At 34.1% G+C, this 19,704-nt stretch overlaps 1 protein-coding gene across 5 annotated transcripts in view; it reads right to left on the reverse strand.

Annotated features, from left to right (window-relative positions):
• Positions 1 to 19,704, reverse strand: part of LOC115888829 — a 78,647-nt gene that overhangs the window by 22,892 nt on the left and 36,051 nt on the right. For all 5 annotated transcript variants that reach the window (XM_030908684.1, XM_030908687.1, XM_030908686.1 and 2 more), the window contains one exon: positions 729 to 890. In XM_030908684.1, the coding sequence (XP_030764544.1) occupies positions 729 to 890 (162 nt within the window). The remainder of the gene's footprint in view (positions 1 to 728; positions 891 to 19,704) is intronic.

The following is a 19,704-nucleotide window of genomic DNA, read 5'->3' on the forward strand; positions in this document are numbered from 1 at the left end:
ACCTCCGAGAGAGAGGGAGGGGTAACAAAGGAGAAACAGAGTAAGAACTTTTACAATAGAATACAAATAATAATTATAATGTAGAATGAAAACTACTAAAATATGTACAACGTAGAATGAAAACTTACTGAAATAAAACCAAAATTTAAGAGACTTCACCAAGAATGAATAAAAACAAGCACGGGCACAAAAGCCACCAAGGAACATTTTTTAAAATTCTTTCATAGACATAAGATTGCTGAATTTTTGTTATTATCATTTTTGTATTTGTACTAGTAATTTAAAAATAAAATATAATAATTATCAAGTAATAAAAGTGGTTTAAATAATATAAAAATAATAATTAAAATTCCAAACACACTCAGTATAGTGTAAAGTGGCAGCAGTAAAATACACGCAAATCGCAATATCTGAATAAAAAAATAATTTTTGGAATTCATCTGGAATTTTCTAATAATCACCATGATAGGCTAAATCACATATCACTATCTGAATAAAACACGCAATATTTTAACGATGCTTCACGAAAATCCATCAAAACTACCCACAGATCCTGTACTATTTATTAAACGACTATTACCTGTTTGAAAACGAAGTTATTTGTTGAAGATGATTGCTCGAATTTTCAAAATCTAGAATTCTCTATAAATATTGTAAATCTTACTGCGATAGTGTACGGTGAATAATGTTACAATTTGATACACGTTTGTTATTTAGTAAATACAAACCAAGCAAATGTTCATCAGCAACGCGGAGCAATATTCTAAGCAATATCTCGAAAGTTTATCATAGAATTCGTCCAGGTAATCGATTAGAACTTCAAAGAGTCCTTCGGTGACCATTTGTTTGCGACAATGCTTCCTTATAGAAAGTTTTTGAACACTGGCAACCTACAAAAGAATTAGATATCATTTCTTTGTAAACATTCTCAGGAAACATAATATGTTTGTTTTTAAGTTATTTCAGAGCGAACTTAAACGTTTAACGTTGGAATAAACAATAAATAACAATAAAAAGTAAATAAAGTCATTTGAAGGTTAAATAGGGATATAACATATATGACAGTAGCAGCAGTTGTGTCTCATTTGAAATGAAAAGCAACTTTTATTTTTCTCATTGTCCATAGAGATCCATATTTACTAAGGGAAAATGGCATTTAATGGCTAAAATTGGGATTTGAGAAAGATCTTGGGTTAATTCCCTTAAATATTTATAAGAAATAGTATGTTTATAGCCGTAATCAACAGCTTGCACTTCAACATTATTAGACTCATATTCCTAAATGAATTTAAGAAATGTTTATTAAAATAAGTAATGGTAAAATTATATAAACCAATTTCCAATTAATAACTGATAATCTAAACCATTCTTTCTTTTCAATAACGAAATCCCTATTTAATATCGTTCTACTGATTGTGATGTTTCCGGAACATCACAAAAAACCGATATTTTAAATATATTAATGTCTTCAATTGATAATATCATAAAATTTTATGAGTTTGCAAAAGAAGATTCTTTCAAAACTGAGTTACTAAAGCTAGTGTCCACTGCTGGTGATTATTCATTTGCAGGTTTCAAACCATTGACTCTCTTTTTTTCTCTGACTTTCTTACATGCCAGAGGACCCAACCTTGCAAACATGAAGGCTACCAATACATCAGGATCAACAGATGCATTTAACAAGATTAATGATCTTGTCAAAAAGTACTCTCTAAGATCTAAAGCAGGTGGAAAAACTGATGCGGTAACTTTACCCAGGATTTCTTTGACTTTTCCACATTTATCAAGATCCATATGGGAAGAACAACTAACAAATGGAATATTGAACAGTCCTGTTTCTGAAATAGAAATAGGAATCGCTGGATCTTTGTTTTGTTCTCCAAATTATGTTCCTTCACTATCTGGTTCTATTTAACAATTTATTTCAGCAATTATTTCATTACTTAATATATTTTCTAAACGTAGGTAACTACCTATTGTTTTTTTATTTTGTTTTTTATATAGATACAGTTTTTTTTTCTCATAAGAGCACGTGCTTAGGTGCTTAGATTTATCGTAAGATAGTTTTCTTCTCTACTATCTTTCGACGTACCAAATATATAGAAAAATACACAGCTAAAGGCAAGAAAATTTTCTATATATATATATATATATATATATATATATATATATATATATATATATATATATATATATATATATATATATATATATATATATATATATATATATACACGGAGACGCCACAACGTGGAACCGTGTGTGAACACGGCAGGTGTTCGATACAGAGTCAGGCTGTCCGAGAGAACCAACTGCTGTAGGAGTACGATCAGGAATATCCCAGGAAAAGCAGGCCTTTGGTAAGTAAAGCTGTTATAATTTTATTATTAACGACTATAGTCATCTTTGAAAAAACTTTACTTGCCAGAGGGTGGCTTCTCCATACCTGGACCCTGTGGTGGTTATTTTTCTCGTTTGACTCCTCGACAGAAGATTTTTCTAATTTTTTTTCTCGCCTTATCTGTCGATTAATTTATTATTAATAATATTTTTTTTATAATTTAAATCGTCGTCTCTTCGTATTACATTTTTTTTGATTTTGTTTTAGCACGTGCAAAGTAATAAATAATATATGGCTGATAGAACCACGTTTTTTTTTAAATTTATCTTATAGAATCGTACCTGTAGTGTGGTAGTGGTCTTGCTATTTTTTTTTATTAAATTGATTATATATTTTTTTGAGAGAGAGACAGAGAGAGGGAGATACATTTTATCTTTACCTCTTTTTAAAATAATTTGGGCGAACTATTTAATTCTTAACTTGATTTAAACTGTTATAGCCAGATTTCATAATTATTCAATTAAATTGAATTTTCAAGTTTGATAGTAGAATTTTGTCTATTACTTATTCATTTTTTTTGGTTGTTTTTTGAGAAGATTAACAATTTATTGGTTAGTTACCAATTTGTTTTTGATGCCTTTCGGCTTCTGTATTAAAATTAATCAATTTTAATTTTAATTTTAAGATTAATTTTATTTTTAATTCGTATTAGTAGCAGCAGATTTAATTTCAATATTGTTAAAGTATTGTTAGGGTATAATAAATATACCTTTTTAATTTAAATTTTGATTGACTCTCATTGTACATTATATTGGCAACCACAGACAGCCGACTTGGTACTGTAGAACACTACCACAAAACTGGGTGCTTAATCATTGTTTGGAATAGCATACTGCTGTGTATTATCTTCTAGGAAGATACGAGAATTGACCCTCCCCATAAGTAGCTCACGCACTGAGACTGGTGGAGTCTCACGAGCTCTCCAACGTTAGCCGGACAATCACGCTACCCACCAGCGGATGAGTGCAGCGAAGAGGGCGAGGTCTTTCTCCCAACCAACTGAAGCAGAAGCATATCTAAGAAGCATATCTAAGTATCCCAGTTAATTACCTATTTTACATTATAATATAGTCAAGACTGTCACAGCCAGCCAATTGTCGTACTATAGTGAGAAATTGTTAAGTAGAATATAAGTAGTATTTAAAAAAAAATCTTGTTTTATTTAATTCCAAAGCATACTTCTAAATTCATCAACATCCAGAATTTTGTGGGTTATATGGGCTGAATCAAATATTGCAATGTTATAAAATTTATGGCGGAAAAAACAGCGACTCATTCGTCTCCTAAACAGTCGTACCCTAATCAGTTTGGATACACAAAGCAAAGGAGTGAATGCTAATGGGCAACAATAATAGCTTTTTCGAGGTAAATAAAATATAATTTGTTTTACAAAAATATACAACCAACCAAACCAAAATGAAGAGGAGTTAAATTGTTACAGCATGGGGAATGAAATAATTTTCAAACGTCAACTTCTACCCTTCTATTGAAGAAGAAACGATAATCAATAAGAGCCTTCCTGCCATCACCACAACCAACCCAATGAAGAGCAGGACAAACCCAAACATAAGAAAATAAAAATATTAGAAAATCGAATGGTATAACCATCATCACAACAATTCATAGAAGTTTATAACGATGATGCTGATGAGTATGAGGGCCAAAAATATACAGTTTTAGCAGTATTCTATGTATTTTAACCCATAACATGAGTCTGGAAGTCAATCACCAAAGGTAGCTGAATCCAAATCGAATGGTATAACCATCATCACAACAATTCATATAAGTTTATAACGATGATGCTGATGAGTATGAGGGCCAAAAATATACAAAGCAAAACCTTTGAAGGCGGGTAAGGGGATATGCATGCTAGAGGACCAAACATTGCTAATATGAAAGCAACTAATACCTCTGGATCTACTGATGCTTTCAACAAGATAAATGACCTTGTTAAAAATTACTCATTAAGATCAAAAGCTGGTGGTAAAACGGATGCAGTCACATTACCCAGAATCTCTTGGACCTTTCCACACCTATCTCAATCTATTTGGGTTGAACAGCTCAATAATGGAATATTAAATAATCCAGTATCAGAAATAGAAATAGGAATATCAGGATCACTGTTCTGTTCTCCTAATTATGTACCATCTTTACTAAACAATGTTGAAAATGGGAAACAAGGTGTTTTTTTCATACATTGTCTATCTCAAGAATTATTGTCATATAAAACAGAAAGTCTTAAAAAATGGAACCAATCATGGATAGAGTTCCAGGAAGATGGTATGGGTTGATCAATTGGCAATGTGGTGACTGTAATGGCCTCCTAATAAGTAGAGTCTCAGAATGTGACCCGTGTTTAATTTGCCCACATAATGAAAGCCTTAAACATTGCCAAAGCAAGATTGGGAAGCAGTAACTTGCTCTTCTATTACCGCCTTTACTGGTTGGATTACGAACCAACCAACACACGCGAGAACCACCAACAAATTGCACTATTTACACCACGGACAATAAGATCACATCAATCATGGATCGAGTTCCAGGAAGATGGTATGGGTAAACGATCCATTCTTTTGGGAATTGAGTTTTGTATGAAGAAAAAACAATAGGTAATAATCACACTATTCTCGCGTACTGTAATGAAGTTCATAAAATTTCTACGACACCCTGTATATTGTGTTAATATTATACTAGAATAATAGGGACTCTATTTTCTTTTAATAATGATAGTCAATGTATTTTATTGTTAACTCATTATTGTAATGAACTTCATTAGTGTTTCTATTGTTGAATCAAATAAGTTAAATATTTAATTGCCATTTTGTAAGAGAGTTTTGATCGGTTTTGGTCGCTGTGGTTCGGTGCGAGAAACCGAGACGTTTGCGCCGCTCTCCCTACCAGTGCAGGTTGAGTGGAGGGGAGCGTCAGTCGAGTACCTCGGCTACAGCAGCTCTAGAGAGACAGTTGTTGCACGTGAAACAGTGAGGTTCGAGTCCGGAGTGCCCTGTCAAGTGCCCTGCTGCCAGCCGCCTGCCGCCGTACTGTATAAGGTAAGCACCCACCGCCAACGTGATCGAGAGTAGGTCATATTCTTTTTATTGTTAATACCGTTTACTGTACTGCCTTGACGCGTTACAGGGATAAGGGAGACAGAGATAGTTATATTTGCTCAGGTAGACCAACTGTCCTCTAGCGAGGTGGGGGCTATTTGACCGGAACGCGGAAAGCTAGCAAAACTCGTATTCGTTCAGGTGGGCCAACAGTCCTCTAAGGAGGTAGGGGCCTGGTTGATTGGATCACGTGGACGCGAGGAGCGGAGATATTTGTATTCGCTCAGGTAGGCCAACTGTCCTCTAACGAGGTGGGGGGCTATTTGATCGCTATTTCTTCGATTCGATATTTAAAAGCTAGCAAAAATTGTATTCGTTCAGGTGGGCCAACAGTCCTCTAAGGAGGTAGGGGCCTGGTTGATCGGATCCCGTGGACGCGAGGAACGATTTCTTTTGTTAAAGAAAGGAAGGAGAGTGAGACAGATAACGGTTAAGGTAGTTCAGTAAACACACGGGTCGCGAATGTTCACGGAGCTAAACCAGGACTTCGCCCAAATCCCGAGGCTGGTTTTGTAGCTCCCGTATTTTTCTAGGTGTGTCGTCCGGACGACACCCTGCATCAGTGATGCTGGACGGGATCTCGCCGAAATCCCGAGGTTGTCCTGACCGGCCGGTGTGTGTGCGGGCTGCGCTTATCCAAACGACGTACAACTCGCCGAGACGTCGCTAACGTCGTGATCGATCCAGGGCTCGCGTGTGTGTATATCCCACAGGACGCTGTTAGTTTCGCGATCGATCCAGGGCTCGCGTTTGTGTATCCCTCGGGACGCTGTTAATTTCGCGATCGATCCAGGGCTCGCGTGTTTGTATATCCCACAGGACGCTGTTAGTTTCGCGATCGATTCAGGGATCGCGTTTGTGTATCCCTCGGGACGCTGCGCTGTTAATTTCGCGATCGATCCAGGGCTCGCGTGTGTGTAATGCAGGACGCTTTTAATGTCGACGCCGATCCGAGGTTCATGTTTCGTTGACAAAACGGACGCCGTTCCAAGAAATATTTAGCTGTGATCGTCGCCGCCGTTTAGAGAGTCGCGTCATAGTAGAGTGTGTTGCTCCGGTACTTATAGGTCTGTGTTCATTAGGACGCCGCTAAATTCGACGTCGATCAGGAACTCGCGTCGTCTTATTTAATAGAACGTCATTTCGGGAACGCGTTTTGAATTCGCGTGATAGAATCAGTCAGAGAGTTGCATCTTGGGAATAATCGATCAAAACTCTAGAGGTACACGGTTGTTATTGTAAATTTTACTTTACGGGTCTTTAAATATACATTTTATTTCACTGTTGTTACGATTCGAGGACGTGAACCTTCCTGGATTATTTTTGTACATAATTAATTAGTTAAATAAAAGCCTAGTGTTACGTTATAGTTAATTGTGTGTTTTATTTTCTTCTCATCTCATCACTCCCTGGTATCTCCACTGTATAAAAGCTAACCGTATTGGCACTAGTGTTCTCTCAAACACTTTAAACATTGGGATGGCGCCCGAGGAACCGAACCAAGGCAACTTGGCGTCCGTGACCTTTCTCTAAAACGGGGGAGGCTCACAAAATTGCTCTGGACTGGTTTAAAAATAAAATAAAAAAAACATTTTTCTCGATTGAATTAGAGGTATTTTCCTTTAAGGTGAAAATCTTGCGGATGCAAGTAATTAAAAGTTAGCAACAAACAGAGGTTGATTCACGCGATGGCCTCCAATGAAATAGAAATTGAAGATGATCCTTTGGATATTCCATTGGCATACACACCTATGCGTCGTACTAGAGTCGGGGAGCAAGTTAATGACATCGAAGAACTAATATTTATGGATCAAGAATGGAACAATCAATTCATACAGAGATTAGACGCAATTAAATCAGGTGAAATTAAATTTGTACAAGACTACTAAAGTACAAGACTACTACAAGACGGCGTCCCTAGTTATATGATAAGAGCTCTACAGACCCAGATTGGGAAAGAAATCGCCGCAATAGATATACAGTTGCCATCCCCAGTCCAAATAGATTTCCCCGTTAATACCGTAGTGATACTACTAGATGGTGAGACTGTGGATTTATATGAAGAAGAAGATATATATTTTGAAGATACCTTGGAGCTAACCCAAGAAGATCAGGACGACGTAGTTGAAGATCCGTTGGCATTTCCAGATTTTGACGCACTATCAAGCATAATGTCACCGACGGACGATGAAGAACATAGATTATCGGCTGAACTACGTACGTACTTTGATAAAATTGTGGACAAAAGAAATAAAGAAATTAACGATCACATACCAAACGTATTATTTAACACCATTGAACACGAGTCAAATGTAGGATGTGAATGTAGAGTATGTAGCAGTAAAAGATTTGATTTACAAGAAACACCGCTATTATCACGAACATTGTTAAATGCTACTGCTATACAACAGTCAATAAGTAATTATATGGAGAAGAATAAAATATATGATATTCAGCAGAGGTCTGACAAAATAGTTTTAACACCAAGTAGAAAATTCAGTTCGCGCGAGATATTGCCTAGTGTAATATTTTATTATACAACCACTTGTGATATTGTTCCAAACGTCTCCCAACATAAAATTGGCGCAGTCGGTAGGGCACTAGCTTTTTAGATTAGTTTTTTTAAATTTATTTATTTATTGTTTTTTTTTTCTCTACAATATTTTTTGTTGTTCCATTAGAAATGGTTGAAAGACATAAAGGTTGTAAATGGAAGAGTTCATCTCTGCCTTTCATATTCATCGAAAAATACAACGGTGGAAGGAAAGGTGAAGAATTTACCGCTGCAATATATACGGGTGGTGGCAGAAAATGAAGAGGAGTTAAATTGTTACAGCATGTGGAATGAAAGAATTTTCAAACGTCAATTTCTACCCTTCTATTGAAGAAGAAACGATAATCAATAAGAGCCTTCCTGCCATCACCACAACCAACCCAATGAAGAGCAGGACAAACCCCAACATAAGAAAATAAAAATATTAGAAAATCGAATGGTATAACTATCATCACAACAATTCATAGAAGTTTATAACGATGATGCTGATGAGTATGAGGGCCAAAAATATACAAAGCAAAACCTTTGAAGGCGGGTAAGGGGACATGCATGCTAGAGGACCAAACATAGCTAACATGAAAGCAACTAATACCTCTGGATCTACTGATGCTTTCAACAAAATAAATGACCTTGTTAAAAAATACTCATTAAGATCAAAGGCTGGTGGTAAAACGGATGCAGTCACATTACCCAGAATCTCTTTGACCTTTCCACACCTATCTCAATCTATTTGGGTTGAACAGCTCAATAATGGAATATGAAATAGTCCAGTAACAGAAATAGAAATAGGAATATCAGTATCACTTTTCTGTTCTCCTAATTATGTACCATATTTACTAAACAATGTTGAAAATGGGAAACAAGGTGTTTTTTTCATACATTGTTTATATCAAACATTATTGTCATATAAAACAGAAAAAGTCTAAAAAAATGGAACCAATTATGGATAGAGTTCCAGGAAGATGGTATGGGTTGATCAATTGGTAATGTGACCCGTGTTTAATTTGCCCACATAATGAAAGCCTTAAACATTGCCAAAGCAAGATTGGGAAGCAGTAACTTGCTCTTCTATTACCGCCTTTAGTCGTTGGATTACGATCAAACCACCAACAAATTGCACTATTTTCACCACGGACAATAAGATCACATCAATCATGGATAGAGTTCCAGGAAGATGGTATGGGTAAACGATCCATTCTTTTGGGAATTGAGTTTTGTATGAAGAAGAAACAATAGATAATAATCACACTATTCTCGCGTACACCTCCTATTATAAAACTGTTTGGTTCGATCTATTGCACGCCTTTTTTCATCCATTCTTCCTAGAGTTAAGTTCGCTCTGAAAGATCTAGTTAAATAAAAATAAAGTACAACTACTCGTGTTTGTGTTCCAAACGTCTCCCAACATAAAATTGGCGCAGTCGGTAGGGCACTAGCTTTTTAGATTAGTTTTTTTTAATTTATTTATTTATTGTTTTTTTTTCTGTACAATATTTTTTTGTTGTTCCATTAGAAATGGTTGAAAGACATAAAGGTTGTAAATGGAAGAGTTCATCTCTGCCTTTCATATTCATCGAAAAATACAACGGTGGAAGGAAAGGTGAAGAATTTACCGCTGCAATATAGACGGGTGGTGGCAGAAGATGAAGAGAAGTTACAATTGTTCCAGCATGGAATGAAAAAAAATCTGTAGAGGAAGAAATGGATTTATTTCAGAGAATATATGAATTTTTCTGGAATCGACGTAATCCAGAAGAAACCAACGAACATAGATTCGAGTTACTGGAGCAACGCGACATTAACAATGCTGAAGACTTAGATTTTGATTATGTCGAAGACGCAAATGACTCCGGATTAGAAGATAATGACAGGTCGGATACTCATATATCAACTAAGGCGACTTTTATTGGCATAACGGAATACCAACAGGCCTTAGAATACGGAGTGTTTTGTGTATACAAACATTATGTGTCGGTGACAATGAATTCTAACGTGAGTGGTTCTCTTCGAGTGGTACAATTGTGTGGGGAGTGCTACTATCGGCATCAACTGAGGGTTCCGTACGGTTCTCATCAACATGTGTCTTCGCACTTCACCACACAACTATTACCAGAAAATGTGAATAACATGACACTTGGTGGTAAATGTGATGTATGTTACCACAACTGATATACTATAATGCATCCTAAATGTTGCTATATATGTAATGGAAATTTTTTTTAAAGGAAATTAGTAATATACAGTATGCATTATTTTATTTATTTTTGGTATGTATAAGATTTTGTTTAAATTATATATGTTAGTTTAGTAATTAGTAAAATTATATTAAAAATAAATATGGGGAGTGTGCAAAATGTTATACATATATCGATGTAATGAAGTTCATAAAAATTTCTGCACTTATTCCTGGGGGACCCTGTATATTGTGATAATTAATATTAAACTAGAATAAAGAGACTTCATCTTCTTTTGATAATGACAGTCAATGCATTTTATTGTTAAATCATTAGTGTTCCGATTGTTAAATTAAATAAGTTAAATATCTAATTGCCATATTGTAAGAGAGTTTTGATCGGTTTTGGTCGCTATAGTTTAATGCGAGAAAACGAACCATTTGCGCCGCTCGCCCTACTCTGCTAGTGCAGGCTGAGTGGAGGGGAGCGCCAGTAGAGTACCTTGGCTGCAGCAGTTCAAAACGACAGTTTGTGGTCGCACGCGAAACAGTGAAGTCGAGTCCGGAGTGCCCCGCCAAGTGACCAGCCGCCGATCGTCGCCGTACTGTGCAAGGTAAGCACCAACCGCCGAAGTGGTCGAGGGTTGGTCGTATTTTTTTATTATTGTTATTAACGTTATTACGGATTGATTTATTTATTTCGATTTATCATTTTTTTGTTGATGAAAAAGAAGATATACAAAAATTTGATACTTCAGATTATGATGAAAATCATATTTTTGGTATACCTCTGAAAAATAAAAAGGTAATTGGTTTGATGAAGGATGCAAACAATGGAAAAATAACCACAGAATTTATTGGATTAAGTTCCAAAATGTATACATATAAAGCTATTGGTAACAATAGTTTAAAAGGACACAACAAAGCAAAGGGAAATAAGTCCAGAGCTTTAGATACAATCGCATTGGATGATTACTATCAATGTCTATTTATGACTATAATCAAGTTACTGAATGCTTTCAAAAAATAATCAAATCAATAATTAAACACGATGTTTACGCTATCCATAAAAAAGTAGCTTTAAATCAGCCAGATGATAGAAGGATTGTAAATTACCTTTACACTGACACTAAACCATGGGGGTATATTATTACTAAAACCCAAATTTTTTTATTTCATTTCAGAATTCTTTCCAATATGGGGTTAATAGCGCAGGCACAAGATATTGTAACACATGTAAACATTATTTTTTTTGCTCTAGATCGATAATAATAAATCTTGTTAAATTTTTATAGGCGAATCTTCAATGACACCAATAATTTTTGATGGATTTTATGCCCTCTGTCCTTATGATACAAATCTTAAGGTGGAAGAAATTTGTGAAAATCGGGTACATAACTTAGTCTCGATGGATATAACATTCCTCCATTGTGATGCGATGTTGTTCGCAATAGAACGTCGTATTATTCAAATTTTACAATGTTATATACTATCAGAGTTCATCGTGAACAAATATAGCCAATAATTTTAAGCAAATGCAACAAAATGTGTTTTCTTTCTATGGTCTGGCGCCCAATATCAATATTTTTGGTCTATTATTGTTAATTAGTCTCTCTAGTAAAATATAACTGAACACATGGCTGCTCTATCGATAAAAAGCTGCCGTTTGCAGTGGTAGTGTTTTAAAAACGCCACATACTTATTTGGTGCCCAACGTGGAGAGTTTTTTAGTGTACCAAGCAGCACGCAAGGTCAAAAAGAAAGAAAAAAAAACACAATCTGAAACACAAAATTTCATTTTAAAAGTTGATCATTTGAGATTGTTGGCCATTAAAAATATATTAATCTTGAACAATATTAACCACAGTTAGGTTGATTCAAGTTATTAAACCATATAGACATTTTATATATAAAATATAACTCAACCCATGACAGCTCTATCGATGAAAAGCTGCCGTTTGCAGTGGTAGTGTTTTAAAAACGTCACAATGTAACCAATTCGCAATAGAACGTCGTGCTGTCACAGGAATAAGATCATGGACATGTTTGTAAGGACGGTAAAATCGTGTTACCGCCTTTACGTCCGATACCTGCAGAAATGACTGAATTAGTAGTTATTATAAGGGGTATCCTCCTCCTCCTCTTCCTCCTCATCACTCACATTCGCATAAGGGGCCGTTCACTCCTCCCACTCCCAATACATATCTTTTCTTCATTCCATCTTCTTGCCCATATAAGGGAATATCTGAAGACAGGCGTATGTAGACAATGCAAGGTCTGCCAGTTTTTACTTTGTTGCCGTATTAATATATATCGCGGTTCTTCATTCCATCTTCTTGCCCATATAAGGGAATATCTGACGCAGACGTACGTAGACAATGCAAGGTCTGCCAGTTTTTACTTTGTTGCCGTATTAATATATATATATATATATATATATATATATATATATATATATATATATATATATATATATATATATATATATATATATATATATATATATATATATATATATATATATATATATATATATATATATATATATATATATATATATATATATATATATATATATATATATATATATATATATATATATTAATACGGGTAGATCTAGTAGTAATAGATGGGTAGTCTACGCGACTGACTAGTTGAGAAAAATATTCAAACAGGTGTCTTGGGGATGCAGTCTAATAAGAAGGCCGTTAGTTCAAGGAAAAACCCTTTATTGTTTAGTCAAGCTTTCGAGAATTCAGTTGTTCTCTTCTTCAGGACTCTTCTACAATTATAGTAATTAAATACAATTTCTATTCTTGTAAAAACTATTAAAATGCAACTCACCAAAGTGGGATTATGGTAAAGTTTACAACATTGCTCAACAATCAAAAGAATCCTCATTTCTCAAATGCAGTAGTAAAAATCAACTTTTAAAATACACGTGAAAACTAACTACAAAAACTTTATAAAAAACAATACAACGTGTATGTGAGTACAAAGTCAAAGCACGAAAATTGCATGTCAAAAATCTTAAAATACAATAGCAATTAACTCTGCTTCATGAACGATCTAATTATTTTATTGTAAATACTCAAAAGACAAAAGAAACGAATTAATTTTCAAGATTTTCTTTACAGTAAAGTGCGTTTTTGTTAGCACCGCCGATCGTTCACTAACGAACACCATAGTTTCAAAAAAGGTAAAATATGTTACTCTTGATAAGTAAAAAAGGATAAACTTATGCATATAATAAAAAGAGTGAAAGAGAAACAACTACATAGAAATATTTTGACACATTGGTTCGTTTCATCAGCGAGATCGACCATGCGCAATATAACATCAATGCTACACTGAGAAAACAGGCATTAGACAACTTGATAAATTAATTTAAGTAAAAAGAAAAAGTTTTTCTTTACATAGAACCAGACTAGAATTTACTTTAGAATTGAAAAGAAAAGCAAGATCTCAAAAAAGAGAGAATTGTAATACAAATTTTAGTATAAAATAATATCTTAACATTCAAATGACATTAAGCGATGGTGAAATACAAAAAGCGATAAAAATCTTTTCAGAAACTCAACAATCAAACCCCACCCAAGCTACAGTATGAAAATATAACTATTGAGAACCTTGAGTAGCCACTTGTCGCAATGAACCATATTTACCACTGTACAAGTCTAAAATGTAACCGTAAATAACACTAAGACTCTGGGTGTCACTTCTTTTATTCATGGTGTTAACTTGTGAATTTATGTGAACCATTTCAAGAAAAGTTCTTTTACAAAATGAGTCAGCTCTATCCAGAATCTCAGCACCATCCCAGTCTATCCTGTGGTCTAAATTGTTAACATGTTCCGACAATGCACATGACAAAACGCCCCTTCTACAGTCACTTTTATGAGATGTGATACGACCTTTTAAGTTTCTAGAAGTTTTAAGTTTTCTCGAAAGCTTGACTAAACAATAAAGGGTTTTTCCTTGAACTAACGACCTTCTTATTAGACTGCATCCCCAAGACACCTGTTCTTTATATATATATATATATATATATATATATATATATATATATATATATATATATATATATATATATATATATATATATATATATATATATATGAGTTTGGAATGTATCGATACAATAACAAGTTTGTGTGTCTTTTAGACTTAATCTGTTTGTTTTTTAAAAGAAAATGAATTTTGTCAGAAGAATTATAGATTTTATTAGAAATAAAAACATAAGTGTTTTGAAAGAAGAAGATTTAAATAATTTTGCAGAATTGTCAAATTCCGAAGATTCGGCAATTGAGGAAGATTGTCAAGAAGATCACCTCACCTCACTCAACGTACGAACACATTATTTAAACATTCGTGAGTATAGACGTTCTATGACATCCGGAGTATTCTGCATATTTAAACATTTTATAACAGTGCTCCGGATAACAGATAGTGATGAAAGACCGTTTTTACAAAATAATGTGTGTACTGAATGTTTTAATTTTTACCAAGAACACATAGACAATGATAATGCTAGACATCGGCATGTCACATCACACTTCACATCAGGACTTAATAGTGAACCTATGTGTTCACTTCTAGAAAATTATAAGTGTGATGTATGTGGCGTAAAACTATTTATAGTAACACATCCTACATGTTGTTTTGTTTGTAATGGTAAAAATGAAATATGGTAAAAACGAAATATGGTATATATATATATATATATATATATATATATATATATATATATATATATATATATATATATTTGTTAAAATTAGTTTTGCATTGCTTAAGATTTTGGTTAGAGTTATATATGTATTATTTGAATATACACACTTTTCTTAAATAACACTTGTTAAAACAATGTATACAATTTTAATATTAATATTTCAGTTTTCTTAGTTAATATTCAACATTTTTTTTCGGTTTATACTGTGTTCATCATGGAAATTTATATTATAAATATTATTAAAAGTATTTTTGTTTTTAGTACTATGAAAATCATATTATCTAAGATATATATTTTATTTTTTATATATTTTAATGTTAATATTTCAGCTTTCTTAGTAGTTGATATTCAACATTTTTTTTTTAGGTTTGGTGTATGTAATGTAACTATGGTGTAGTAAAATAAAACTAAAAATATCTCTTCTTAAAATTTTATTATTTTACAGATTAGGTCCTCTTTTTATTGTGATGGTAAAATGATATCTAATAACATCTTCTCGAATCTGTACTAAATATGTGTATGGTGAACGGCACATTGGACATTTATTTATAGCCCTTAAACCACAATTTACATCACTCCACCTAAGTATACAATGTAAACAAAAGAAATGACAACACTTATTTGGGACATATGTTTCATTGAAATCAATTATTTCGTAACATATAGCACAGACCACTTTTTTATTCTTCTCATCATCTCCATTTTCGGTCTTATTTTTTAAAACAGTTAGAGTTTCTTCCTCTTCTCTAGGTGGAGATTCTAACACACTAAATAAAGAGTTATGTTCTTGAGATGTTGACTGAATACTATTTCTAATTGATTCACTCATTTTGGAGAGACTACTAGTATGATCGAACAACTCTATCGTTTTAATAATAAATGGTGAAGATGTGGTGGGGATATAAGCGAAAAGATGTGTATTGGAAGTGGGAGGAGTGAACGGCCCCTTATGCGATCTGAGGTATATGCATGTCGGGATATATGTGAAAAGATATGTATTGGGAGTGGGAGGAGGAGGTAAGAGGAGGAGGAGGATACCACTTATAATAACTACTTGAATTATTCACCGGAGACGGAGAACAGTCAACTCAATTTAGGGATGAAATTCGGTTCATCAATGGTTTGCTAGCGATGGCCTCCTTTAAAACGTCCGTTCCGGGAGATGCTGACAACCAAACTGGCCGTTGTTAATATAAAAAATATGTTTCTAATTTTTATAGGTTCTATATTTAGGTTTATAGTTTTTTATACGAATGGAAATACTCCAATGGATTTATCATTATTGACTGTACTGTTCTATAAAGCTGAAATGTAAATTTGTTGTCAACCTAAAAAAAATTAAAATACTGCCTGGAAATGAGAGGAAAAAATGGTGAACGGACAGTGCTGGAAAATATGTGTTGTTTTATAGGTGAAGCGAGTAGTAGAACAAATTATCGATGAGCCATATTTAGGTTTATTGAAAGTGACATTAAATTTTATATTGTTATAAAATATTTGCCTTATAAAACTTTCATAAAATCAAAATATCTTGCAATCGATGCTTTTAACATTCTGATAGTGTCAATACATTTCAAGCATTTAAGCCTGAATTACTTTTTGCTGCCTTATGCCTGTTCCTATTATGATGGCAAAGCTGGTAAATTAAAGATATGGAGAAGCAAGTTTGTTAGAATTAATCAATGGGGTAACGTTCCTAGCGAAGAGAATGGTGTCATTCTTCTCCATTTGTTTTTGAAGGGATGAAGGATGTCAAGAAATCATCGATGAGGGTTGAAAGTGTATAACAATATTAATACAATATTCTTTTTAACATAACTTTCCATGACATATAGCCACTATAATTATTAAAATTTTACAATGTTATTTACTATCATCAGAGTTCATCATGAACAAATATAGTCAATAATTTTAAGCAAATATAAGCAACTGTGTTTTCTTTCTCTGTACATGCCTTGTGAAAGCAGCACGCAAGGTCAGAAAGAATGAAATCTCCAAACTAACAAAACTTTGCTAAAATACTCTATAATAATTGTCGATAACTAAATTAAATTGTCATTTTAATATTAGTTACATATATCATCCTTTATAATAGACCCATAATTTTAGTTTAGTGAAAATATTTATATATCAATTACCCTAAGATAGTTAAATCATATTCTTAGTAGTATAGTTATATATCTATATTTTAATATTGTATTCATTTAGCTTTTATTTTTATAATATTATTTAATATGGCTTCAGAAGTTACTATACCTGAAGGTTTGACAAAGTTTGGCCTTAATAATGCTAATAACAAAGGAACGAAGCCTCAACAATAGCTGACACACTCCCTTCACAACTAGTCCAGCATACTGTGGCAAAAGATATAATAATATTAGGAATTACATGGTTCAGCAGCTTTGGACTTTGATGATCTTGAGAGCAAAATTTCTGAGATATGCATGGATTATATGGATAGTTCAAGGGCTGTAGAGTTCTGTTCTCGTGTCATATATGAGATTGGGCCTGAGGCAAGACAGGTAAGAAAGAAAGACAATGACAAAGTATGGAAGTTGTCATTCCCTTAGTTTTTTTGGAATATAGCCTTCCAAATTCTATAATTTGCGATAATGGACTCCAAAATGTAAGTTCAGTATGCCATTCGCACCAGCTGAGAAGGCGGCCACTCCACTACAATCATCTGCTAGCTCTGGAAATTCATGTTCGCCCTCCACCTTCAGTTAAGGTATCTTTATCAGTTTATTTGTTTCACTTGATGCACTAACGAAGTTTCGAGACTTAAAAAGGGCTCTACGCGTAACGATGTCTGAGAGATTTGAACTGTACAGTTCTTCAGTTAAGTCATTATTAGGGAATGCAATCCCGCACCAAAATCTCAATCCCGCAAACCCGCGGGATTAAAGCAAGCAATCCCGCGGGATCCACAAAATTGCGGGATTGTAAACAATAAATGTTCCTCTTTGTACTTAACCTATTAAACTTGCTAATATAATGGTTTTATGCAATTAATCGAAATTTATTATTATTAGGAATTACATGGTTCAGCAGCTTTGGACTTTGATGATCTTGAGAGCAAAATTTCTGAGATGTGCATGGATTATATGGATAGTTCAAGGGCTGTAGAGTTCTGTTCTCGTGTCATATATGAGATTGGGCCTGAGGCAAGACAGGTAAGGAAGAAAGACAATGACAAAGTATGGAAGTTGTCATTCCCTTAGTTTTTTTGGAATATAGCCTTCCAAATTCTATAATTTGCGATAATGGACTCCAAAATGTAAGTTCAGTATGCCATTCGCACCAGCTGAGAAGGCGGCCACTCCACTACAATCATCTGCTAGCTCTGGAAATTCATGTTCGCCCTCCATCTTCAGTTAAGGTATCTTTATCAGTTTATTTGTTTCACTTGATGCACTAACGAAGTTTCGAGACTTAAAAAGGGCTCTACGCGTAACGATGTCTGAGAGATTTGAACTGTACAGTTCTTCAGTTAAGTCATTATTAGGGAATGCAATCCCGCACCAAAATCTCAATCCCGCAAACCCGCGGGATTAAAGCAATCAATCCCGCGGGATCCACAAAATTGCGGGATTGTAAACAATAAATGTTCCTCTTTGTACTTAACCTATTAAACTTGCTAATATAATGGTTTTATGCAATTAATCGAAATTTATTATTATTAGGAATTACATGGTTCAGCAGCTTTGGACTTTGATGATCTTGAGAGCAAAATTTCTGAGAGATATGCATGGATTATATGGATAGTTCAAGGGCTGTAGAGTTCTGTTCTCGTGTCATATATGAGATTGGGCCTGAGGCAAGACAGGTAAGAAAGAAAGACAATGACAAAGTATGGAAGTTGTCATTCCCTTAGTTTTTTGGAATATAGCCTTCCAAATTCTATAATTTGCGATAATGGACTCCAAAATGTAAGTTCAGTATGCCATTCGCACCAGCTGAGAAGGCAGGCACTCCACTACAATCATCTGCTAGCTCTGGAAATTCATGTTCGCCCTCCACCTTCAGTTAAGGTATCTTTATCAGTTTATTTGTTTCACTTGATGCACTAACGAAGTTTCGAGACTTAAAAAGGGCTCTACGCGTAACGATGTCTGAGAGATTTGAACTGTACAGTTCTTCAGTTAAGTCATTATTAGGGAATGCAATCCCGCACCAAAATCTCAATCCCGCAAACCCGCGGGATTAAAGCAATCAATCCCGCGGGATCCACAAAATTGCGGGATTGTAAACAATAAATGTTCCTCTTTGTACTTAACCTATTAAACTTGCTAATATAATGGTTTTATGCAATTAATCGAAATTTATTATTATTAGGAATTACATGGTTCAGCAGCTTTGGACTTTGATGATCTTGAGAGCAAAATTTCTGAGATATGCATGGATTATATGGATAGTTCAAGGGCTGTAGAGTTCTGTTCTCGTGTCATATATGAGATTGGGCCTGAGGCAAGACAGGTAAGGAAGAAAGACAATGACAAAGTATGGAAGTTGTCATTCCCTTATAATGAAAATGGCAAGCCGATAGTCAAAGTTGCCTTTATAAGTACCTATAAAAATGACAACTTTCAATATACTTTAATTGCTGATGATAATAAGACAACACTAAGTGTTAAGAATACTGGACTTCTCGCAGAAGAAGTGTTAAATAAATTAAATATAATGTCAAGTAGCCTTGATCTATCAATCCTTCTATCACATCTAGCTGGTGCAATT

The sequence above is a fragment of the Sitophilus oryzae genome, unplaced genomic scaffold (genome assembly GCF_002938485.1).
Source record: "Sitophilus oryzae breed Bouriz unplaced genomic scaffold, Soryzae_2.0 scaffold_808_pilon_pilon, whole genome shotgun sequence".
NCBI lineage: Eukaryota > Metazoa > Arthropoda > Insecta > Coleoptera > Curculionidae > Sitophilus > Sitophilus oryzae.